Raw genomic sequence first — 26118 nt, 5'->3', positions numbered from 1 at the left:
CACCTTTTGATATTATTTTCTATGTTCTCTTCCCATAACTTTTGTTCAGCTAGTTTACACAGTCTTTAGCTTTCTTACATTTGTCCCTGAATTCTCTAAGAGCACAAGCTGACTTATTTGCCAGAAACTTTTGATATGCTTTCTTCTTTTCCTTCATTTTTCTATCTTTGCAGACAACCTCACAACATGCTTCTCTGGTGGAATGAATCAATGTTTTCTTCAGAATTTACCACTGAATCTGCAAGGTTTGGTTCCTGTTTTCAAACTCTTTCATTTTTTCTTGAATAATGTTTGTGTATTTTAGTCTACAGTTCACATCTGAGAGGCTGCTCAACTTTTATTTGCTTTAAAACTTTCTTGCATGTTATTCTTTTCAATATGAGATTCAATTTTATCCTGCTCAAGACTAAATAGTGATCACTTCCAATTTCAAATCCTCTGTACACTCTAGTGTCCTGCACCAGGGAGAAAACATCACTAACAACAATAACACAGTCAATGAGACTTTTCTTATTCCTTGCCTCTTCTCTTCTCTCCATGTGAATTTGTGCACATTTTTATGTTGGAACATGGTGTTAGTAACAACCAGTCTATGTCCTGAGCAGAAATCCAACAGGTATTTGCCATTATTATTAGCTTTGTTCTTTTCTCCAAATTTTCCCAAAATATTTTTGTATGTCTGACAATCACTTCCTACTCTGCTATTTAGATCCCCAACAAGGACCGACTTTTCCTTTTTCATTGTGTCAGTTGCTTTTTCTAAAGCTTCAAAAAATTCTTCCGTCAGAAGCCCTGGCTGGTTCTCTGCATTCCTTTAAAGGCTATGTAGAGGTCTCCTCTCAGTTATACAGCTGTGACCCTTAAGCACCTCATCCTGAAAATACTTCAGGTGCAAACTTTGTTTGCTTACACTTAGATAAAGGATTAAATCAAAGATGCCAAAGATATAATTTCTTGGCATCTTTAATTTATCATCTTAATTGTGTTTAAGAATTATATTTATGATATCTTCTCCTTGGTTTAATTTGTGTTTGAATTGCTGATTGTTTTTTGTTCTTTTTGGTCATTTATTTTTCTTAAGCATTTCATTTCAAATGTTTTAATTTTCTATATTTCTTTCTGATTGAGTCTCCATGTCTCAGCTAAACATGTTGTCATAGGTATAATAATGATTTTATACAGTTTAAGTTTGAAGTTTTTTTTTGAAATATGGTTATTTTTCTATGTTTTGTTTAATTTATTCATATTACAGCATCTTATATTCAGTCTGTATTTTACTGTTTCTGTATTGTTGAGTTTATGACAATGAGACTGCCAAGATATGTAAATTGTTTTACAAACAACTTTAGAAATACAAATATACATTCACTTTAGTAGTGAAAAATTTCTAATAACAAATGAACTTTCACACAAACTGCAAATGTTTACTATGTGTCAGTCAGTATGATAACATGCTTAATTTATTTAGCAGCATTCTTAAACTCATTGGCTTGAGCCCTGTAGTTTAGGGATTAAAACAAAAAATAATAGAATGTGTGCTAAAGTAACTCCAGAAATTGAAATGGCAATATATTTTAATATAAGCATGCCTAAGGGATATACTGAAAGTAAAATGGTCTTCATTCTTTTCTGTTCTTCAGAAATAATTTTTAATACTGTTAGTGAATTTAAATGTGTTGAAAGTAGGCCAATAAAAGAATAAGCACATTTTAAAATTCACGAAAGAACGTAAGCCACCAATGTAAAAAAAAATAAGTATAAATTAAAAATCAAGAAACGATTAAACTCTGAATGACTAAAATGTGGAAGATTAATTGACTGGAGAAATTTATCATGGAATAAAAGAAAAAATTAAATACGTCAAAAGAAATAATCAGATAAAAAATCTCCCAGCATTTCTGATTATTTCCTCAGCAATAATCCTGAAACACTACTGTTAATACCACTTCAATAACAGTTTAGTTCATAACTAAGCAGATTTTTTGATCCAACAAAGGATGTTATCTACAGTTTCTTAGCTTCATGTTTCGCACCATGATTTTGCTAAATGAGATCTCTAATTTCTAAACCTCATTTCTCTGAACAGATTACTGTTTTCAGTTTTCAAATACCTCACTTAAATATCATCAAAAATATTCTTACCAACATCAGTACCTTCTGATCTCATTCTACTTTGAACAGCAATGTAATTTATAATAATAATAAAATATAGCAGAAATTACTCAAAATACCCCACCCCCTACAAGCTTCCTGCTATCTATGTCAAGCCAGTAATAACATTAACAAATCCAGTCCGGATTTTGAAAAAATTACAGGAGGTATTTCTTACTAAAGTCACTGGGTGCAACTATGTCTCTTCCTGATTATTCCCATATTAAAATCATATGATCATTACAAGCATTCTTTTTAAGACGTTACTCAAGCTCTTTCCAGATTTGACAATCAAGGAAATTTACATCAGATATCACAATACATCAAATTAAGGGGATAAAAATCTCTTATTATTTTACAGCCAGTAGAGTTTCATGCCGAAGAACTATTGGCGAATCCAAGCGTAAGTGAACACTTGGATAGTACAACACCAAAGCAACTCGAAGCAAAGGTGGAGCAAGCTCCCTCGCTATCCTTGATATTTTCTCATAATGTAAAACACAGCTCCTAGGAGATGTAATACTGCCTTACATTATGAGGAGAGGTCACTACACAGACCGGTTTCAACCTTTTTTGAGGTTTCATCAGTGAGTAGGTAGACCTGGATGATATCAAAGTTTAAGTGAAAAGAACTTACATACCTTCACTATATGAATGCAAGAAAGGTGTGCCCATATATTATATTATAACTAAGATAAAAAGCCAAAACAGCTATTTTTATTTATTTTATTTTTATTTTTTTCTGGCGAAGAAATTTTATTTTTTCTTCGCGAGAAAAAATAAAAATAAAATAATTAAAAATAATTTTTCTGGCGAAGTTAACTTTGCGAGAAAAAATAGCCGTTTGGCTTTTTACCACAATACATCTTTCACTCTTTAATGAATAAGAAATCAGACATCAGAAGAGGGGGAAAAAAAATGTTGAGCAATCTGGATGCCAGATAGTTTTTTGGTTCTGAGTATCTACTGGAGCTCATATCCCATCTCCTCAGCCTGTCAGCTAAACTCTGCAACAAACACGTTTTAAAGCTATCCTCATTGGAACCTTCCATGGACCTGCCACAAGCTTGGTCACCTGTCTCTGAATCTGTTTCCCAAGAAACGCAGGTGACTAAATCTGTGCACAGTGGTCAACATTTGGTTGAGCCACAGCCCCATAAAGAGAGATCATAACCTTCCTATCTTTACTTGTTAATGTGTTCTTCAACATTCAAGTAATCCTCTGAGCTATTTTGCCAACTCTTGCAATATGTACTCTGAATTTCAAATCTCTATCTGGCATCAGCCCCAGATCCCTAGCCTCATCAATTTACTGTAAACTAGGACCATCAATATGATACAACATATGTAATCTTTTTCATCCTGTGAAGTGCATTACCTTTTACAACATTAAATTGACAACCATTGTCCTTTGCTCAAACTGCCAATTTTATTTAAATCATTCTGTAAGTGATCTACATCACCTTCATCAACTATTGCCCTCCTGAATTTTGCATCATCAGTGAACAACTGAATATTCCCCCACCCCCCAAAAAAAAAACTTCTGCTACATCATTAATATACAAATTAAAGAGTACAGAGCCCTAGAGTTCCACCAGTCACCTTCATTCACCTTGATTCCACTCCACCATACATTACCCTCTGATATTGTCCATAATAATAATTACTGAACAAGCTACAATCTTTTGGTGTTTTGCAATTAGGTGTCCAGTTTCCTTCTAGTGACTTGCAGAATGTGGAGGTCAACGTCTTTTTATTAAAGAAGAATTCCTTTCTTGTTTAATCCTTTATCCATGTGTAAGCAAATAAAGTTTGTGCATGAAGTATCCTCACAACTAAGCTACTTGTGTATAGAGGCTAATCACTTCACATTAATTGCATAAGTATCCATAATGCAAAATGCACATCCCTTCAGGTGTGTATAATGTGCATTATGGGAAGGGTCACTATCCAGAACTGTTTCATCTTTACTGAGGTCTCATCCGTGGGAGACAGACCCAGAAGGGATATGAAATAATTCAGAGTCATATATTGCTTATATTTGCATAAAGGATAAAACAAGAACAATTTCTTAGCCATTTTAATTTAACTTATAACAAATTGAAAAACTTTCTACAACTTTCTAGCTCTAATCAAGAGTATTTCAATAAGGTGACACTTTTCACTACCTGTATATGCAAAATATATGATTTCTCCATTACTTCCCATTGATGAGACCCCAGTAAAAGATTGAAACTGGTCTGGATAGTGGCTCTTTCCATAATGCATAGCATTATACACACACCCAAAAGGAACTGTGCTTTGCATTATGGAATACTAAGGCAAAAAATGTGAAGCCATTAGCAGCTATATATAGAAGTAACTTAGTCATGAAGATATTTCACATACAAACTTTGCTTGCTTACACTTGGATAAAGAATTAAATTAGAATATAATTTCTTAGCAAGTTTAATTTAACTTATAAACAAGTGAAAAAACTTTCTTCAATGCCATTTTATTCATAAGAAATTTAAGTAGGAATCTGAAAACCTGCTTCTTCTGACTAATTTTTTTCAATATCGTAAATCATTCACAATCAACAAAAGAATACACTCTACACTATTATCTTCCTTGAGAAACCTTAGAATTTACAAATCAAGAATATTATCCGTGGGGTGCTTAAGGGTCAAAGCTGTATAACTGAGAGGAGACCTCAACATAGCTGCCTTTAAAGGAATGTGGAGAACTGAACAGGACTTCTGAGCTAATGTCCAATCCTCACCTCCCCATGGTGTGCATCATGATGGGTATCTACCGGGATGCTGAACGAACGAGGATGGGCCTGCAATTTGGGATTTAGCTGACCAAATTGTATTCTTCTCGGCTTAAACCAAAATACAAAATGATAGTACAACATGACAAAATTTCATGCCGGCTGGTGCATCGCCTGGTTAAACAAGCCCCCCCCCCTCGTTGTTTTCGCCAGGGAACCAGCGCGAACAGCAAAAAGTCAGTTACTGGAACAAATCTGAAAGCCCACCCCAACTTAACATCACCAGAGTTAAAGATCGGTACTATCAACATAACAAGCCTGAATGGCAAAGAAATGGAGCTAGCTGAGGAATTAAGATAAGTACCAGATCGACATAATAGGGGTGACCGAAACAAAAAAGACAAAAACTGGTGAGAACTTTCTCAGCAATAAATACAAAATGTTATATTCAGGCAACGACAATCAAGAAAAAGAATGAGTAGCCATAGTATTCAACACTCAATACGAGGCTAATCTTCTTGAATGGCAGGCAGTCTCAAGTAGACTGATGTAGGCTAATATCAGAATGGAGAATTGGACAATGAGACTTATTTGTGCCAATGTTCCCACAGAAGGCTCTACTAAGGTAGCAGCGGAGAAATTTTTTGATGCTTTAGAAAAAGCAGCTGACACAATGTAAAAGGAAAAGTTGGTCCTTGTTGGGGATCTGAATAGCAGAGTAGGAAATGATTGTCACACATACAAAAATATTTTGGGAAAATTTGCAGAAAAGAGCAAAGCTAATAATAATGGCAAATTCCTGTTGGATTTCTGCTCAGGACACGGACTGGTTATTACTAACACCATGTTCCAACATAAAAATGTGCACAAATTCACATGGAGAGAAGAAGCAAGGAATAAGAAAAGTCTCATTGACTATGTTATTGTTGATAGTGATGTTTTCTCCCTGGCAGTGGCGCACCCAGAGGGGGTGGGCAAGAGGCCCGGGAACCCCCCAAAGAAAAGGAAAAAACATTAGAAAAATTTCCAAAAATCTTTTCCTAATTAAAATTCATTTTTTTATTTATGTTGTGTGCTACTTATGAATTAGCGATCACTGCAGATTCTCAGTTATAGGTCATATGCGATGTGTAGTGTGTATTCGCAAAACGTCTACTCAACTCCCCCCCCCCCCCAAGGTTAAATTCTGAGCGCTCGGCCCCCTCCAAGATTAAATCCTGAGTGCACCAATGCTCCCTGGTTCATGACACCAGAGTGTACAAAAGATCTGAAACTGGAAGTGATCACTATTTAGTATTGAGCAGGATAAAATTGAATTTCATATTGAAAAGAATAGCATGTAAGAAAGTTTTAAAGCGAATAAAAGTTGAGCAGCTCTCAGATGTGAACTGCAGACTAAAATACACAAAGATTATTGAAGAAAAAATGAAAGAGTTTGAGAACAGGAACCACACCTTGGAGATTCAGTGGCAAGCCTTGAGGAAAACACAGATTGATTCAGCGATAGAGGCATGTGGTGAGGTAGTCTGCAGGGATAGAAAAATCAGAACTCCATGGTGGACACAGGAAGTTAAGAGGCAGTGAAGGAAAAGAAGAAAGCATATCAAAACTTCTTGGCAAATAAGTCAGCTTTTGCGCTTAGAGAATACAGAGACAAATGTAAGAAAGCGAAACACTGTGTAAAACTAGCAAACAAAAGTCATGGGAGGACTCTGGCAACAACATAGAAAATAAATATCAAGAAGGTGGTAAGATATTCTGAAAGTTGTTGAAGAAGCTTAGAAAAGGAGGAAAGAGTCCTGTAAAAGAAGTTAGAGATGATAAAGGTGACATGAAAATGGGAGAAAAAGATATCCTTGGAGTATGGAGTAATTCTTCAAAAAATTGCTAAATGAAACAAGCAGTGATAGCACAGTGGTAAAAAACACTCAACAGGCATACAGTCAGGAATACATATCCATACTTGAAGTAGAAAAAGCCATCAAAGGCTTGAAATGTGGAAAGACAGACTGGAGTAGGTGATATTCGACCAGAAATGCTTAAGTATGGTGGTATAAAAGTCTTACGGCAGCTGCACTGCATAGTTCAGAGGGCGTGGACAGAGGGATGAATTCCCGATGATTGGAGTAGAGCTCTCATAGTACCCATATATAAAAAGGGAAATAAAACTGAATATGAGAATTACAGAGGTATTTTCCTACTGAGTGTTCCTGGTAAGAGTTATGCTAGTATACTTAAGAAATGGTTGAGAAGAATTGTTGAAGAAAAGCTGGGTGAAGAACAAACTGGATTCAGGCCAAACAGAGGCTGTCAGGATCAGATCTTCACTTTACAACAAATTGTCGAGAAATCATGGGAATGTAACAAAGATATGTATTTAAGTTTTGTCGATCTGGAAAAGGCATATGACAAAGTGCCAAGAGAGAAGCTATTCAATATGCCAGTTATATGGTGTCAATTGGGCATTATATTAGGAAATACTTGGTCTTTATTTGAGTTGTAAATCAGCAGTTAGGATTGAAGGAAGTACAGAAAGATGGTTTAATGTTAAATCTGTTGAGACAAGGATGTACATTATCCCCTCTGTTATTCATTATCTATATGAATCATATTATGAAGGAGAGTGGTATTAAACCTGATATCAAAATTGGAGATGTTAATGTCAGCTCTTTGCTTTATGCGGACGATGTTATACTTCTAAATAAACCACTACAAGTTTACAAGATTCCCTGACTAAATTGAATAACTGTTGTAATAGATATGGTATGAAGGTCAGCATTAAAAAGACAAAGACAATGAAAACAGGCAGAATCGTGGAAAATGTCAACTGCGTTGTGAATGGAGAACCTTTGGAACAAGTAAAACATTTCAGCTACTCAGGCATGATTTTCAATGAAGATGGTAAATTAAATATGGAAATAGACAACAGAATCAACAAAGCTGGTATGGTAGGAAATCAATTGAATAAATTCATATGGAATAAGAGAGAAATTAGTCAGAAATCTTGTATACAGCTAATTTAGTAAATTAGCTGTATACAAGACAGTGTTCAAACCAGTTTTAACTTATGGATCTGAGAGCTGGGTCAGAAGTAAAAACTTGACCAAAGACTAGCGACTGCAGATATGAGAGTCCTGAGAAAGATTAGAGGCGTGAGCAGATGGCATCAATGGCAATACCATATTTAAAACGAGGATATTAGGAAAGAACTTGACATTGTCAGCATCCAGGAATGCGTTAGCAGAGCTAATCTCAGGTGGTATGGTCACTTAAAAAGAATGGGCAAGGAAAGATTTGCAAAACAAGTGTTCTTCTCCAGGTTGCCAGGAAAATGGCCCAGAGGAAGACCAAGATATAGATGGATTGATATAGTACAAAATGCTTTAGATGATAGAAATACAAGATCTGATAATGTTGGAGTCTTGACAAGTAACAGATTGATTTGGAGGAAAATTGTAGATAGAAAGTTAGTAATGATGTAAATTTTTCATGTAGTACTATCATATCCTGTACACCCCTTGAGGGTACAAGGCAGGCATTTGATGATGTTGTTTTCTCATGATTTTCTTTTGTTATATTTCCTCCAGTTTCCTGTTTTAAATTTCCCTGCAATTTTCTGGTCTTACTTATTCTGGTCCTTGGTTAAGAAATTCAGTTCACTATAGTGAAGGTTTTCAGCTTTTTCTGGTTGTATTAATGAACTTAAAACAGTAGTGGTTTTTATAGGACTTAGGCCAGAACTTCTTATAGTATATCACTTCATTATAATGGACATCTATTGTAAAATCCAATAAATAAAATGCCAACATAGTAAATAAAGTCTTAAATCATGTAAAACTATGTAGTCTTACCTGAATATATATATTCCTTTACTAGCAGTTTAAAAAAAAAACAAAAAAAAACTTTAAATTATCATACTGTTGCATCCTAATCAATTTCTTACATAATTTGTAGATAGAAATTCATGATTTTATTATTATTCATATATCTGGGAAAAGTAAACAATTATCATATATAACAGCAAGCCCATCTACTTTCCTTGATGCAGCTGCTTTAAGATTGTGGATGAATAAAATATTTATTCCCCCCCCCCACATACACACAAAAAAGTGATAACTTAATTTGAATCAAATTGAGTTGATTCTAATATCAATAAATATTTATCTATATTAGATAAATATTGATAGTATTTCATGAAACATTGATTTCATATATAGTTTTCCAAATATATCTACTTACTAGCAAGTTTGGAGATGGTTTTTTGTCTGTTCATTCATTAAACTGATTAACATTTGCAGTATCTGTTGAAAAGTTTCAACAGGTACTGCAAACCTTCAAGAACACCACATGAACTGCAAATGCTATTACATAAAAATAATGAGTAAGATTATATATATTAACCATTTGATTGCCATTATGTATTTTTCCCCATCACACATTTCATTTCACATATAGTTATTATACCCATACCTGGCACTGAAATAGAAATCTTTATGCAGATGTATGTAAATGTCACTTACACAGCATATATGCAAAATACTTGGTCACGTGTGTCACTATGTGTTCTAGGCAACTATTTAAGAATGCTACTGGTTAATAATCATCAATAGTGTTGGTCACCATGGGAAAAACAAAGGATCTTTCAGAGTTCAATAAAGGGCTTATTGTGGGTGCCCATCTGACTAGAGTCACAATTTTGAAAACAGCGGAGCTGACTAATTTCTCAAAAGGTGAGATATCCCAGGTTTCATCAGTGGAAAAATAACCCGCATTGCTTGTCTAAGAGAGCTTGTATGAACAAACAGAACTTCCTGCATGCAGCAAGCATTTAATGAAGGCTATTCCTGACCCATATCTCACCAAACTATGCACAGGGAATTGAAGAGGATTGGTACTGGCAGTAGCATGCCTAAACCACTATTTCTGTGAAGAACTAGAAAGTTTGTCAATAGTGTCAGTAACACCATCGCTGGATACTGAAAAAAAAAGTCATGGTCTGATGAGTCACAGTACATGTTATTCTGTACAGACGGTATGAAGAGTTTTGGCAGAAGCCCCTGAAGCAATGACCCAGCTTGTCTTGTAAATACAACTCAAGGTTCTGGAGGTGGTGTCATGATGTGGGACATGTTCTGTTGGAATGGAATAGGTCCCCTGTTATTGCTGGAAGGTCAGATCTCCTCCAAGGAATATCTGAACATTGTTGCTGATAAAACGTTCGTCTTCGTCCAGCAATGCTGACTTTTCATCTAGCAGGTGACGACTGTGTTTCATGATGACAATGCTACTGTCCATCACTAAAGAATTGTTCAGTGGTTCAGAGAGCATGGCAGCAACTTCCATCATATTCCCTGGCCACCACAAAGTCCAGATCTGAACCCCATAAGAATGTAAGGGACATGTTAGAAAAAACAGATCTGGGAACAAAGTACTCTTCTGTCAAATTTGATCCAGTTAAAGGACTGTCTGCCAAATACCATATATGTATAAACATAGATGGAATCAAACATAATGTGTAATCTATGCCAAATAAAAAAAATAAATAAAAGTTTTTATACACATACCAACCAATGAATTAGAAACTTTTATTTATTTTTTATAACTATAACTACAGGTTTATATAGCATTAATACTAATCAGCACATGTAATGCTGTTCTTTTGTTCATGTGAGTAGTCATCATCAATCTAACAGCTTCGAATGCTTTCTAGAGACACACGGAATTCAGATTTTAGTAACAAAGGCATGACTGGAATCAAGACGGTAAACTATACAGTTACAATACAAGTCAAACTGCAATGCAATTTGACTTGTATTGTAACTGTAAACCTAAAGTTTATGCAGAACAAGCAGCATGGACTAATCATTTGTATCTACTTATATCACATCTTTGTATTCATTTCTTCTGTTCAGATACACATTTTTTATATATATATACTAGTTTCTGAATTCAGTTGAAAGAAAAAGCTTGAAGATTTATCAAAGAATTATTAATCAAAATGGTTCTGTTATATATTTTCTTTTATACCAATAGGTGATTTAAAATATTTCATTTATATCAAGAAACTTGATATTTCAGATAACTAGCAGTTTCTGGAGGATAAAAAAAAAATAATAATAAAATAAAAAAATACACAGACACACACACTTTGAAAAAACTTTGATATCTTCACATTTTATTCATATGGCCACATCAGTGATACTAGATCCCAAAGAAAAGTGGTGCACTTCTCTAGCCACAAAACAAAATATGCTATCACCACATTGAAGAGATACTAAACCGAGTAGTATACAGACAGATCTTTCTGCGTGAAGCAGAAATTTGTTAGCAGCTAAAAATAACTATAGGACCAGACATCTTTATATATGAAAACTATAGCAAGAAGAAAAAAAATGGACCATATGCCCTGGCCACAGTTCTATCCTAACAAACTCCCTTCCACAATTCTGGACCTTCCTGCTGTTTTCTTTTTCTTTTCTGCTGCTTTAAATCAACACATTCAAATTCTCAACTGCAAGACTTCTCAGGGATGCAGCTCAGATGTGAGAGGTTGGATAGTTACCTGGCACCTCCATTCAATGGAACTTTTCTTATGGTCAAGTTGTTAGAAAGGCTAGTGAGGACCAGGATTCAGAACTGGGTTGACAACCGAATTCTCTTCAATGGACAGTATGGTTTTTTTTTTATAAGCTGCTTATATTTATTATAACAAAGCGACAAATGCAATGGACAAGGGGATATGCACACATGGTAGTATATTTAATATACTTTCACCACTCATCAATTCATATCACCTCTTCTCTAATACTTCCCCTCATATTCAACATTCCAGGATCCTGAGATAGTCTCACTCAGTCACCTCTGCTTTCTCTCTCTCTCTCCCCCTCCAATGTTTTTTTATTGCCAATATAAAACCAGCTGACCAGATCTGTGCACAGAAATCCAAATGTGATCTGATTAGTGCCTTATACAATGGAACTATCATCTTTTCCATACTTGTGAAGAAGAATTTTTATTTCAACTTCATCTTCTCTGGACAAAGTGCATAACTTTACACTTAGCGCCACTGAAATGACAGCCCTCTTCTTCAGCACAAAGACCAACCTATTCAAATCCTCTTGTAACAACATTGCACTAGAAGTGGCTAACACTCCTCTTCCTAATTTAGATGGTGCAAAAAATGACTTCAAAATTTATATCAATATTAATGATGCTGTGGATTCCTTTTATATACTTCCTACAAGAGCACGTGCGCACACACACACAATATAAATTTTAAAAATAAGAGAACAGCAAACACTGTGTGTGCATGCAGACACTTACAAACAAAAAACATAATACTTGACTGAAACTCATTTTTCAGTATTCTAAATAAGCATATCTTTTACAGTCACCACAAGAGGTTAAATACATTTTCAACAGATGTTTCAAAAGTTTTTTTAGGATAGCATGATTTATAGACGATGTAGCATCTTTGAAAATGGAACATCGGCAAATTTTATTTTTAAGCCAAAACTTATAAATTATCTACACGTAAACAAAAGAGAAGTATATTAATATACTGCCAGATATTTCAGTTTTGAAACTAACAAACTATCATCAGATTTATAAAAGGTAGAATACAAACAATTGATTATTCAAAATTAGAATGAGCCACATGATGTTAAATTGCTAATTATAATATCATTTCACTGAAGAAAGATAAACATAAGAGTGCAGAATAAATCACATGTATAAATTTACAATATCATACTAAAGATATCATTACACAGATGTAGTATCTCAATTGTCTTAATAAAAATAATAATAATAATAAAAATGTGTTATCCAAATCAAACTGTATGATGTTGTAACTTTAAACATGTAACTATTCTGCACTCTTATGTTTACCTTTCTTCAGTGAAATGATATTGTGATTAATGATGTAACATCACGTGGCTCGTTCTAATTTTGAATGATCAATTGTTTGTATTCTACTTTGTAAAAAACTGTTTTCTGTTAAGCCACTGATGATAGTTTGTTAGTTTATTAAAAAGTACATTTAATATACTGGGACATTTAATATACTGCCAGATATTTCAAACTGAAATATCTAGCAGTATATTAAATATACTTCTCTTGTGTTTATGAGTAGATAATTCATAATTTCATGACACAAGTTTCTCTCAAAAGTAGAAGCTAAAACTTCCTCCTATTCCCTCAGCCATACGGCTAGTGGGGGATAGCCATATGCTACCATACTAGTGAGATGATTATGAGCAAGGTGGTTTCCCGTTGCCTTCCTTGCCATAGTATCAAGTAGCGGTGTGTGTGTTCGCAGAACCAGTTTGCCTGTTTTGAGGGATGAAAAACTTGAGTTACCAGAAGGAAAAAAGCCTCCACCTCCGTACAAGACTGGATAACTCATCTTCAGGCGACTGTCATTGACGGGAATCGAACCCAGGTCTTTCCAACCAAAGGGCTTCGTCTATACTGACTGAGCAATGGAGGCTCCTACAGAGAAGTCAAAACTCACCATACTAAAAATGGAACAATATTACATTTAACATGAAATTGATAAATGAAATTAGAAAATATTTTACATCAGTCTTTGTGTCTTTAAACTTAATGCAATATAATTTGATTTGAACAAAATTGTTGGCCTGATTGGCTGAGTGGTTAGCGCACCCTCTCTCCAAACAACAGGTGCACATTCGAATTCTACCATGGGCATGGATGTTTATGACTGTCTTTAGGTGGGCGATGAATTTCATCACCCAGTGCGAGGCCACTGCTCTGCTTACTGGAAGGGAGGCCTGAAAAGGTTCCATGTTTGGTCTCTAGGTCAGGGTTTCCAGACTATGTAATAAATAAATTAAAAAATACATAAAATTGATAAAAATGAAAAAAAAAAAAAAATTCCTCTGTCCACACACAGTACAAATGTGGTATACGTTTACTAATAACCTTTTATGAGTAGGAACCACAAAAAAACAAAATAAAATGTTTTTTTTTTTCTGTCATATTATACCATCATTTTACATTGTGGTACAATTTTGCTGACTAAATTCCAAATTGCCAGTCTATCCTCGTTCATTCAGTATTCAGATAGATACCCAACAGGGTGCACCACGAAAAGGTGAGGATTCGCCATTAGGTCAGAAGTCCTAGTTGGTTCTCGCATTCTTTAAAAGGCTATGTGTATGTCTCCTCCCAGTAAAAATATGCAGAATTATTGAAAACATCAACTGTATCCTGAATGGTGAATCCATAGAACAAACAAAACATTTCAGCTAAATTTAGGCACAATTTTTAGTGAAGATCAAACATTAAATATGAAATGGTCAACAGAATTAATAAAGCTGGTATGATAGGAAGTCAGCTAAATAAAGTTATATGAAACACTAAAGAAATTAGCCAAAACACTAAATTAGCTGTATAGACAGTGTTCAAACCAATTTTCACTTATTTTATATTTAACTTAATTTATTTTAGATAGGTTAGAAATAAAACACTTGATCAAAGACTGGCGATCTCTCATATGAGAGTTCTGAGAAAGATCAGTGGAGTGAATAGATGGCAGTATCACATTAAAAATGAAGATATTAAGAATGACCATGCCATTGTTAGCATAGCTAATCTCAGGTGGTATAGTAATTAAACATAGCTAATCTCAGGTGGTATCATCATCATCAAATTCCTGACATGTACCCTCAAGGGGTGTAAGGATATGATAGTACTACATGAAAAATTTATATCATTACAAACTTCCTATCTACAATTTTCCTCCAAATCAGTCTGTTACTTGTCAAGACTCCAACATTATCAGATCTTATATTTCTATCATCTAAGGCATTTTGTACTGTATCAATCCATCTATATCTTGGTCTTCCTCTGGGCCATTTTCCTGGCAACCTGGAGAAGAACACTTGTTTTGCAAATCTTTCCTTGCCCATTCTGTTTAAGTGACCATACCACCTGAGATTAGCTTTGCTAACGCATTCCTGGATGCTGACAATGTCAAGTTCTTTCCTAATATATTCATTTTTAATATGGTATTGCCATTGACACCATTTGCTCACACCTCTAATCTTTCTCAGGACTCTCATATCTGTGGTATCTAGTCTTTGGTCAAGTGTTTTACTTCTGATCCAGCTCTCAGATCCATAAGATCTGAGAGCTGGGTAAGAAGCTCTCGACTGTGTTCAAACTGATTTGAACATGGTCTTGTATACAGCTAATTTATTGTTCTGACTAATTTCTCTCTCATTCCATATAAATTTATTCAGTTGACTTCCTGCTATACCAGCTTTGTTGATTCTGTTGTCTATTTCCATATTTAATTTACCATCTTCACTAAAAATCGTTCCTAAGTAACTGAAATGTTTTACTTGTTCCACAGGTTCCCCGTTCACAACACAGTTGACATTTTCAACAATTCTACCTATTTTCATTGTCTTTGTCTTTTTAATGCTGATCTTCATACCATATCTATTACAACAGTTATTCAATTTAGTCAGGGAATCTTGTAAACTTGAACTGGATTTATTTAGAAGTATAACATCGTCCGCATAAAGCAAAGAGCTGACATTAACATCTCCAATTCTAATATCATGTTTAATTCCACTTTCCTTCATAATGTGATCCATATAGATAATGAATAACAGAGGGGATAATGTACATCCTTGTCTCACACCAGATTTAACATTAAACCATCTTCCTGTACTTCTTTCAATTATAACTTACAACTCAAATAAAGACTAAGTATTGCTTGATATAATGCCCCATTGACACCATATAACTGTAGTCTATTGAATAGACTCTCTCTTGGCACCTTGTCATATGCCTTTTCCAGATCGACAAAACTTAAATACAGATGTTTGTTATATTCCCATGCTTTCTCAACTATCTGTCGTAAAGTGAAGATCTGAACCTGACAGCCTCTATTTGGCCTGAATCCAGCTTGTTCTTCACCAAGCTTTTCTTCCACAATTCTTCATAACCGTTTCTCAAGTATACTTACATATAGATCTTGCCAGGAACACTCAGTAGGGAAATACCTCTGTAATTCTCACATTCAGTTTTATTTCCCTTTTAGCAGTTTTTCGAAGAATTACTCCATACTTCAAGAATATCTTTTTCTCCCGTTTTCATGTCACCTTTTTCATCTCTAACTCCTTTTACAGTACTCTTTTCTCCATTTCTAAGCTTCTTCAACAACTTTCAGAATATCTTACCACCTTCTTGATATTTATTTTCTATGTTGTTGCCAGAGTCCTCCCATGACTTTTGTTTAGCTAGTTTTACACAGTGTTTTGCTTTCTCTGTATTTTTGTGTTACATTTGCCTCTGTATTCTCTAAGTGCAAAAGCTGACTTATTTGACAGGAAATTTTGATATGCTTTCTTCTTTTCCTTCACTCCACCATGGAGTTCTGATTTTTCTATCCCTGCAGACTACCTCACCACATGCCTCTATGGCTGAATCAATCAGGGTTTTCTTCAAGGCTTGCCATTGAATCTTCAAGGTGTGGTTCCTGTTCTCAAACTCTTTCATTTTTTCTTCAATAATCTTTGTTTATTTTAGTCTCAGTTCACATCTGAGAGCTGCTCAACTCTTATTCGCTTTAAAACTTTCTTACATGTTATTCTTTGTAATATGAAATTCAATTTTATCCTGCTCAAGACTAAATAGTGATCACTTCCAATTTCAAATCTTTTGTACACTCTGGTGTCAGGCACCAGGGAGAAAACATCACTATCAACAATAACATAGTCAATGAGACTTTTCTTATTCCTTGCCTCTTCTCTCCATGTGAATTTGTGAACATTTTTATGTTGGAACATGGTGTTAGCAATAACCAGTCCATGTCCTGTGCAAAAATCCAACAGGTATTTGCCATTATTATTAGCTTTGCTCTTTTCTGCAAATTTTCCCAAAATATTTTCGTATGTCTGACAATCATTTCCTACTCTGCTATATAGATCCCCAACAAGGACTATCTTTTCCTTTTACATTGTGTCAGCTGCTTTTTCCAAAGCATCAAAAAATTTCTCCACTTCTACCTTATTAGAGCCTTCTGTGGGAACATTGGCACAAATAAGTCTCATTGTCCAATTCTCCATTCTGATATTAGCCTACATCACTCTACTTGAGACTGCCTGCCATTCAAGAAGATTAGCCTCATATTGAGTGTTGAATACTATGGCTACTCATTCTTTTCCTTGATTGTCATCGCCTGAATATAACACTTTGTATTTATTGCTGAGAAAGTTCTCACCAGTTTTTGTCTTTTTTGTTTCGGTCACCCCTATTATGTCGATCTGGTACTTATCTTAATTCCTCAGCTAGCTCCATTTCTTTGCCATTCAGGCTTATTATGTTGATAGTACCGATCTTTAACTCTGGTGATGTTAAGTTGGGGTGGGCTTTCAGATTTGTTCCAGTAACTGACTTTTTGCTGATCGCGCTGGTTCCCTGGCGAAAACAACGGGGGGGGGGTTAACCGGGCAACACCCCAGCCGGCATGAAATTTTGTCATGTTGTACTATCATTTTGTATTTTGGTTTAAGCCAATACGAATACAATTTGGTCAGCTAAATTCCAAATTGCCAGCCCATCCTCGTTCGTTCAGTATCCAGGTAGATACCCAACAGGGTGCGGCATGAGAAGGAGAGGATTTGACATTAGGTCAGAAGCCCTGGTCGGTTCTCCGCATTCCTTTAAAGGCTATGTGGAGGTCTCCTGTCAGTTATACAGCTTTGACCCTTAAGCACACCCCCCCCCCTCCAACTCAGGTGCTATGGTAATTAAATTATGGTAATAAAACAAAATGGGAGAAGAAAGATTAGCAAAACAACTGTTCTTTGCTATGTCAGCAAGGAAATGACCCAGAGGAAGACCAAGATGTCGACAGATTGATACAGTAAAAATTGCCTTAAAAGAAAAAGCAGAAATATAGGATCTGATAATATTGGAAACTTGACAGATAACAAATTAATTTAAAGGAAATAATTGGAAGTTAGTAATGGTGTAACTTTTCATTTAGTACTATCACAATTATCCTGTATGGAATAGTCCTGCATTGTTCCTGCTAAACAATTCATGTAAATCAATTAGTAAGCATTCCATTATTAACTCTTGCTGAAAATACAAAGAACTTTTTAAGCTCCATATTTCTAGAAGGAAATGAAATTTTTCATCACTATAAAGTAAAGTTTTCTTAATCTTAAGTGATTTATAAACAAAATGCTTACTGTTCCATTATTTTGTTGTATATTAATACTTGCAACATCCTGTTCTTCCTCCCAGTTATCAGTAATATAAAGGTTTGGACAAGCAGAATCATTCCAATTATTTAAAATCCTGTAAAACAGTAAAGTGATGCATTTTAACTATAGCTATGGTCTAAGTCATAGTAATATAAAAAAATAAATAAAAAAAAAACAAATAATAAGACTACATCCAACATGGTGAATTGTGCAATTACTCAACATGTTGATACTGAACATAAAATCTGGAGACACCTCATTCATAAAATCAAAGCATAAAAGTCAGTTACATTGTACTCAAACAGAACAAGATTATCCAATCAGTGTTGAAAATTCTTATCTTGAAAAACATGAATTGAGCTTTTTTTCTTTTGTTTTGTTTTTAGTACACAAGTGTGATTTTGTATATAAATCTATCATAGCCCACTTGAAAAGATTTCAACAGTGACACACAGCTCTTGCCTTGAATAGTTAGCCAACTTCTCTGTTCTTATAGTGTCTCAAATCCAACTAAATAGCTTTTGTATGACTGATAATGGAATGATTTTATAACAGTATTTTAATATTGTTATAAAATACTGTTTCAATAAGTGTATCAATAAAACAAATTGATATTATTTGTTTATTGATACATTTATTTATGTGTATATTTTTATTAGTATTATTTACTGTCTCAAATAACTAAGTTTATTTTAATTACACTCATCAATAAGAATTTTGTGATTGAAATTAAAACTGATTGATTCTAGATGTTTTTCACCACTGAATTTTAAAAATGGAACTAGTCAAAATTCACACTTATTTATAATAAATAAGGAAATAAAACCAATACATAAGAAAGAAAAATTTTAAAAATACAAATATAAAGGTGCTTGGAAGCACTATCAGTACTTTTTTCCTCTTTTTTAATGTGAATCCTACCCACAAAACCTACTGTGTATTTAGTACGGTGATTTAAGGGTTAGTTAACAAAATTCAAAGTATCATTTTGTATCTATTCTCCTTGTCTAGCAATCTTATAGAATGTGAGCAAGTTGCTCAAACATAACCTTCCCTTAGTAAACCCATGCTGTTCATTGCTAAGTAGAGATTCTTCGTCAATCCATTTCTATATACAAGCCCTCACCAATTTTTTCGAAATCTTCACCACCACCACTCCAGAGATACTGATAGGTCGATAGTTGGATACATTAGTCTTTGCACCACCCATGTGCAATGGGATTACAATACAGTCTTTCTACTCCTGTGGAATATTCCCTGTACTGAGACTCAAATTATATAGCATGGTCAAAAGAATAGCCAGTTCAGCTGAACATGGTTTTAGCATCCATGGTGATATCTCATCAGTCCCTACTGCCAAACTCTTATTCAGTTTGTGCAATCTCTCTAATACTTTGTCCTCATATACACTGGTTTCTTCACCAATGAAAGGGAGGGGGGTAGCAGTGAGCTCAATGTTGCATACCAGGCTGATAGCTTATAACAAAATGGACACTCATTAGTTGAACAATCACTCCTGCATCTATTACCCACATTCAGTAGTTATTCCTTCTTTCTTTCTTTTATTTACAGCATAATGATAGAATTCTTTTCAGTTGTCTTTAACTTACAGAGTCAGCTTCTTTCTATACAACAGTTGCAACTCTTTTGACCTCATAATTTTCATAACTGACATCATTTTATGCACACGTTACTCCTTCCTCATACTACTCTTATGAATCTATTGCTTAATAAAATTACACATCCATTTTACTCATCATCATCATCAAATTCCTGACAATTACCCTCAAGGGGTGTACAGGTTATGATAGCACTACATGAAAAATTTATATCATTACAAACTTTTTAAATACAATTTTCCAAATCAATGTTACCTGTCAAGGCTCTAAAATAGCCAGATCTTATATTTTTATCTTCTAAGGCACTTTTTACCATATCGATCCACCTGTATCTTGGTCTTCCTCCGGGTCACCTTGCTGCCAACGTGGCAGAGAACACTTGTTTTGCTAATCTTTCCTCTCCCATTCTGTTTAAGTGACCATACCACCTGAGATTAGCTCTGCTAATGCATTCCTGAATGCCGACAATGTCAAGTTCTTTTCTAATATCCTCGTTTTTAATATGATATTAGCATTGATGCCATCTGTTCACGCCACTAATCTTTTGCAGGGTCTCATATCTGCAGTCTCTAGTCTTTGGTTAAGTGTTTTACTTCTGACCCAGCTCTCAGATCCATAAGTTAAAATTTGGTTTGAACATTGTCTTGTATACACCTAATTTAGTGTTTTGACTAATTTCTCTCTTATTCCATATAAATTTATTCAGTTGACTTCCTACCATACCAGCTTTGTTGATTCTGTTGTCTATTTCCATATTTAATTTACCATCTTCACTAAAATTCGTGCCTAGGTAGCTGAAATATATTGTTCTATAGGTTCTCCATTCAAAATACAGTGGATATTTTCAATGCTTCTGCCTATTTTCATTCTCTTTGTCTTGTTATTGTTGACCTTCATATCATATCTATTATAACAGTTATTCAATTTAGTCAGGGAATCTTTGCAGACTTGTAGCCGATTTATTTAGAAGTACAACATCATCCACATAAAGCAAAGAGCTGACAACAGTATCTCCAATTTTGATATCTGGTTTAATACCACTCTCATTCATAATGTGATCCATACAGATAATGAATAACAGAGGGGATAATCCTTGTCTGACACCAGATTTAACATTAAACCATCATCCTGTACTTCCTTCACTTCTAAGTGCTGACTTGCAACTCAAATAAAGATAAAGTATTGCCTGATATAATGCCCCACTGACACTATACAACTGTAGCGTTTTGAATGGCTTCTCTCTTGGCATCTTGTCATATGCTTTTTCCAGATCTAGAAAACTTAAATTCTAAACTATTTGTCATAAAGTGAAAATCTAATCCTGACAGCCTCTATTTGGCCTGCATCCAGCTTGTTTTTCACCAAGCTTCTCTTCTACAATTCTTCTCAACCATTTCTGAAGTATACTGGCATAAATCTTACCAGAAACACTCAGTAGAGAAATACCTCTGTAATTCTCACATTCAGTTTTATTTTCCTTTTTATATATGTGTACTATGAGAGCTCTACTCCAATCATCTGGAATTCGTCCCTCTGAACTATGCAGTGCAGTCACTGTAAGACTTTTATACCTCCATAGTTGAGCATTTCTGGTTGAATATCATCTACTCCTGCTGCCTTTTCACATTTCACGCCTCTGATGGCTTTTTCTACTTCAAGTATGGATATGTATTCCTAATTGCATGCCTGGTCAGTGTTTTTTTTTACCACTGTGCTGTCATCACTGCTAGTTTCATTTAGCAATTTTTCGAAGTAATTACTACATACTTCAAGGATATCTTTTTCTCCAGTTTGCATATCGCCTTGATCATCTCTAATTCTTTTTACAGCACTCTTTCTCCATTTCTGAGCTTCTTTAACAACCTCCCGAATATCTTGCCACTTCTTGATATTTATTTTCTATGTTCTTACCGAAGTCTTCCCATGACTTTTGTTTAGCTAGTTTTACAAAGTGTTTAGCTTTAATGAAATAAAGGTACAAATATTTTGTACTGAAATTAACAGTACATTATCTGTATAGAACAAACAATTAAAAGGAATGGAATACAAAGTACAGAACAGTCGGTGGATTACCAATTAAAAATTGTTGCATGTGCTAGAAATTAATATTAATAAAATATTAAATAATTCTTAAAAACTATTTCTTTGATGGTTACATAAGATAAGAATCTCCCAAAAGTTTGGGAGAGAGAGACAATCATTTCGATTCAAATTTGGCCGATATAAAAGGGCATCGCAACTTTCTTTGAAAAGGTGTTCATATTTAACTTGCATCTATGGAGAAGACAAGCTTTATTCCACTGGATATTGTGTTTAGTGTCAATACTATATTGTACCAGACCAGACTTTTAAGGTTTCATGTATTTGATATAATTACTGATGTTCCTTCATTCTTTTTTCCCACAGAATGACCTGTTTGTCCAAAGTATGTTAAATTACATTCACATGGTTTCTGGTAAACGGCAGCTAATGATAGAGGTGCCAGTTTGTCTTTTGTAGATGGCAAAGAGTGAGAAATTTTGTTGATAGGAAAATATGTGGGAGTGAGATGATACTTCTTCAAAATTCTGCCAATCAGTTTTGAGATGCAAGAAATATAAGGGATTGGAACCCTGTGGTCTGTTGAAGAATCCTGAGGTGTTGGAACATAGGAGTCAATTATCTGCTGGATTTGATTAGGATTGTAACCATTAAATTCTATTAACTTTTTGATAGTGAAAAGTTCTTGTTGTAAGCTTGAGGGAGAGGAGCAAACTTTATGTGCCCTATTAATTGAAGACTTGGTAACACCAATTTTTTGAGAGGTGTGATGAACAGAATTTTGATGGTAGGTTTTCGATAGACAGTGGTTGATGAAGTACCAGAGGCTGTGCGTGTAAGAAGGATGTCCAAGAACGGTAAACTATTAGCCCTTTCTTTTTCCATGATGAACTGAATGTGTAGATGAAGACTATTGATCTGTTGTAGGAATGTAGTAAGTTCCTCTTCAGCATGCGGCCAAATAGCAAAGACATCATCAACATAACGAAACCAAAGATAGGGTCAGGGATGAATAGATAAGAACAAGGTGTCTTCCAGATGGTTCAAAAAATAGTTTGCCAAAGGTGGAGACAGAGGGCTACCCATGGCACTACCTTCAACTTTTTATAGATCTTGTTTTTCCAGGTGAAATATCCTGAATGTATAACAAATTCAAAAATCTTTGCAATATCAGGAGGGTATTCATGACATAGTAAGTTGAGAGTGTCAGCTAATGGAATATTGGTAAATAGAGAAACAATATCAAAACTGACTAACAAGTCAGACTCTTTTATTTGAACATCCTTGATTTGTTCAAGAAAATGTATTGAATTTTTGATGAAAGATCTGAATTGTCCAATATGGGCAGTTAATGAAAGTGACAAAAATTTAGCAATTCGATAAGTGGGAGAGTCAATACAATTCAAGATGGGTCTTACTGGATAACCTTCTTTATGAATTTTTGGGAGGCCACATAAACGAGGAGTTCTTCCAAAATAAGTGTGCAACTTGTCCACAGTATTTTGATCCCAAGTGACAACTTCATCAAGCAACTTATTTAATTGTTTAATTTGCGATTTTGTAGGGTTATGATTGATTGATTTCTTGATAGGTGGATGTATCTTGCAAAAATGCAGTTTACTTTTCTCTCATAGTCAGCCTTATCCATTACCACTACAGCTTTATCTTTATCAGCTTTTGAAATAGATATTTCACTATTTTTTCTTATTGAGGTTAGTACACAAGTTTCAGCACTCAATAAATTAACTGGAGGTAATTTGCTTTTAAAAAGTGAGGCAGCAACTTCAAATCGTAGTTTATTAGCATCTTCGCTAGAAAGTCCCGACAGATTGCGTTTGATGTTATGCAAAAAAACGAGATAAGGGATGCATTTAGGTACTACGGAAAAATCAAGGCCTTCAGGTAATGCACTAGTTTCAGCATCAGATAACGGGCGTCCAGAAGTATTCACAATCCATTTATTCATAGGAGTGTTGTCAGAAGTCATTTTTTCCTTTTGCTTACGATATAAAGATTCATATTTTTGCATCAGTTTGCATGAATGTTTTTCATGAGAACGGACTAAAGATTGTTTAGAAACACCAAAAACGATATCCAGTAATTCGTCATCTAGGAGAGCTGAACTTCTTCTTTCAAGATCCAAAATAGAATGAATATTGGATGCTAACTTTTTAGTCGGCCAAAGTTGGTTCCATATCAAGGAAAAACTTGCATGAATATAAATTGTGTGAGTTTGATTTAGCATCCAATATTCATTCTATTTTGGAGCTTGAAAGAAGAATTTCAGCTGTCCAGGATGACAAATTGCTGGATATCGTTCTGATTGAAATGACATCGAAATGATTGTCTCTCTCTTCCAAAAGTTTGGGAGATTCTTATCTTATGTAATCAAAGAAATAGTTTTTAAGAATTATATAATATTTTATTAAAATTAATTTCTAGCACGCAGCAACAATTTTTAATTGTTAACGCACCGACTGTTCTGTACTATGTATTCCATTCCTTTTAACTGTTTGTTCGACATTGATGATGCACTGTTAATTTTAGTACGAAACATTTGTACTTTTATTTCATTAAAGTTAATTACTGTGGTTATTGTGTTAAGTTATTATTTATAGTTATGTCATGGGTACCTTTAAAGACAGTGTTTAGCTTGCTTACATTTGTCTCTGTATTCTCTAAGAGCACAAGTTGACTTATTTGCCAGGAACTTTTGATATGCTTTCTTCTTTTCCTTCACTGCCTATTTAACTTCCTGTCTCCACCACGAAGTTCTGATTTTTCTATTCTTGCAGACAAACACACCACATGCCTCTCTGGCTGAATCAATCAATGTTTTTTTCAGTGCTTGCCATTGAATCTCGAAGGTTTGATTCCTGTTCTCAAACTCTCATTTTTTCTTCAATAATCTTTGTATATTTTAGTCTACAGTTCATATCTGAGAGCTGCTCAACTTTTATTCGCTTTAAAACTCCCTTATATGTTCTTTTTTTCAATATGAAATTCAATTTTATCCTGCTCAAGACTAAATGGTGATTACTTTCAATTTCAAATCCTCTGTACACTCTATGCCTTGCACAAGAGAGAAAATATCACTATCAACAATAACATAGTCAATGAGACTTTTCTTATTCTTTGCCTCTTTTATCCATGTGAATTTGTGCAAATTTTTATGTCGGAACATGGTGTTAGTAATAACTAGTCCATATCCTGAGCAAAAATCCAACAAGTATTTGCCATTATTATTAGCTTTGCTCTTTTCTCCAAATTTTCCCAAAATATTTTTGTATATCTGACAATCAATTCTACTACTCTGCTATTTAGATCCCCAACAAAGACCAACTTCTCATTTTTCATTGTGTCAGTTGCTTTCTCTAAAGCCTGAAAAAATTCCTTCACTTCTACCTTAGCAGAACCTTCTGTGGGACCGTATGCACAAATAAGTCTCATTGTCCAGTTTCCCATTCTGATATTTGCCCACATCACTCTACCTGAGACTGCTTGCTATTCAAGAAGATTAGACTCGTATTTAGTGTTGAATACTATGGCTACTCCTTCTTTTCCTTTATTGTCATTGCCTGAATATAACATTTTGTATTTATTGTTCACAAAGATCTCACCAGTTTTTGTCTTTTTTGTTTCAGTCACTTCTATTATGTCGATCTGGTACTTATCCATTTTATTCTAACCTCTTTATTCTTTGATCTCTAGGGACACATTATGATAATGCATCATTTTAGTATTTTTTTAAATGCTTCAAATGCATTTAAAATTTGCCAATATAGCAAATGATACCAAGGGTACAGAACCTAGAATACTTCTCAGTTAGTCATAATTACCTGCTTTGTAGTTCAGCTTAGTCACTTCCCAAGTCATTACTGCATAATCACTGTCACCATCAAAAGTAGAATGTTCAAGTCTTTAACTGAAACTCCCTCTAATACTATGAGATCTAATATTTTTTGACCTGAAGGTCCTTCTGGCATATGCTGCTTGAGGAAGTTGTCTTGCAACAATTCAATAAATTTAGTTTATTTCTTCTCAGGAGATTTCACTGCTACCCAATCGATGCTAGGGTAATTAAAGTCTCCAATATGATTATTTATCTTGTACCCATCATCTTAATTTGGTAATGCATTTCTTCATCACTAGCAACCACTAATATATTAGTGCAAATACTGACTTCATGTATATAGTGGATATTAGGACAGGTGATGAATGTATCAATCAGTCACCAGTGCATTTCTTTCCCAATGCTTGAAAATTCAACCTTTTCATGTAATTAATTCATGGAATTTTTTTTGAA

General features: G+C 34.5%; 1 protein-coding gene across 1 annotated transcript in view; it reads right to left on the bottom strand.

Moving 5' to 3' along the window:
• LOC150109332 (cellular tumor antigen p53-like) overlaps positions 1-26118 on the bottom strand; it is a 202845-nt gene that overhangs the window by 131782 nt on the left and 44945 nt on the right. Inside the window, exon 3 of the mRNA XM_090412619.1 lies at positions 18139-18247. Within this exon, the coding sequence (XP_090268745.1) occupies positions 18139-18247 (109 nt within the window). The remainder of the gene's footprint in view (positions 1-18138; positions 18248-26118) is intronic.

This window comes from Typopeltis vanoorti, chromosome 2 (assembly GCF_054136105.1).
Source record: "Typopeltis vanoorti isolate ZY-2024b chromosome 2, IOZ_Tvanoo_1.0, whole genome shotgun sequence".
Taxonomy (NCBI): domain Eukaryota; kingdom Metazoa; phylum Arthropoda; class Arachnida; order Uropygi; family Thelyphonidae; genus Typopeltis; species Typopeltis vanoorti.
This window is presented reverse-complemented; position numbering and strand designations above follow the sequence as displayed.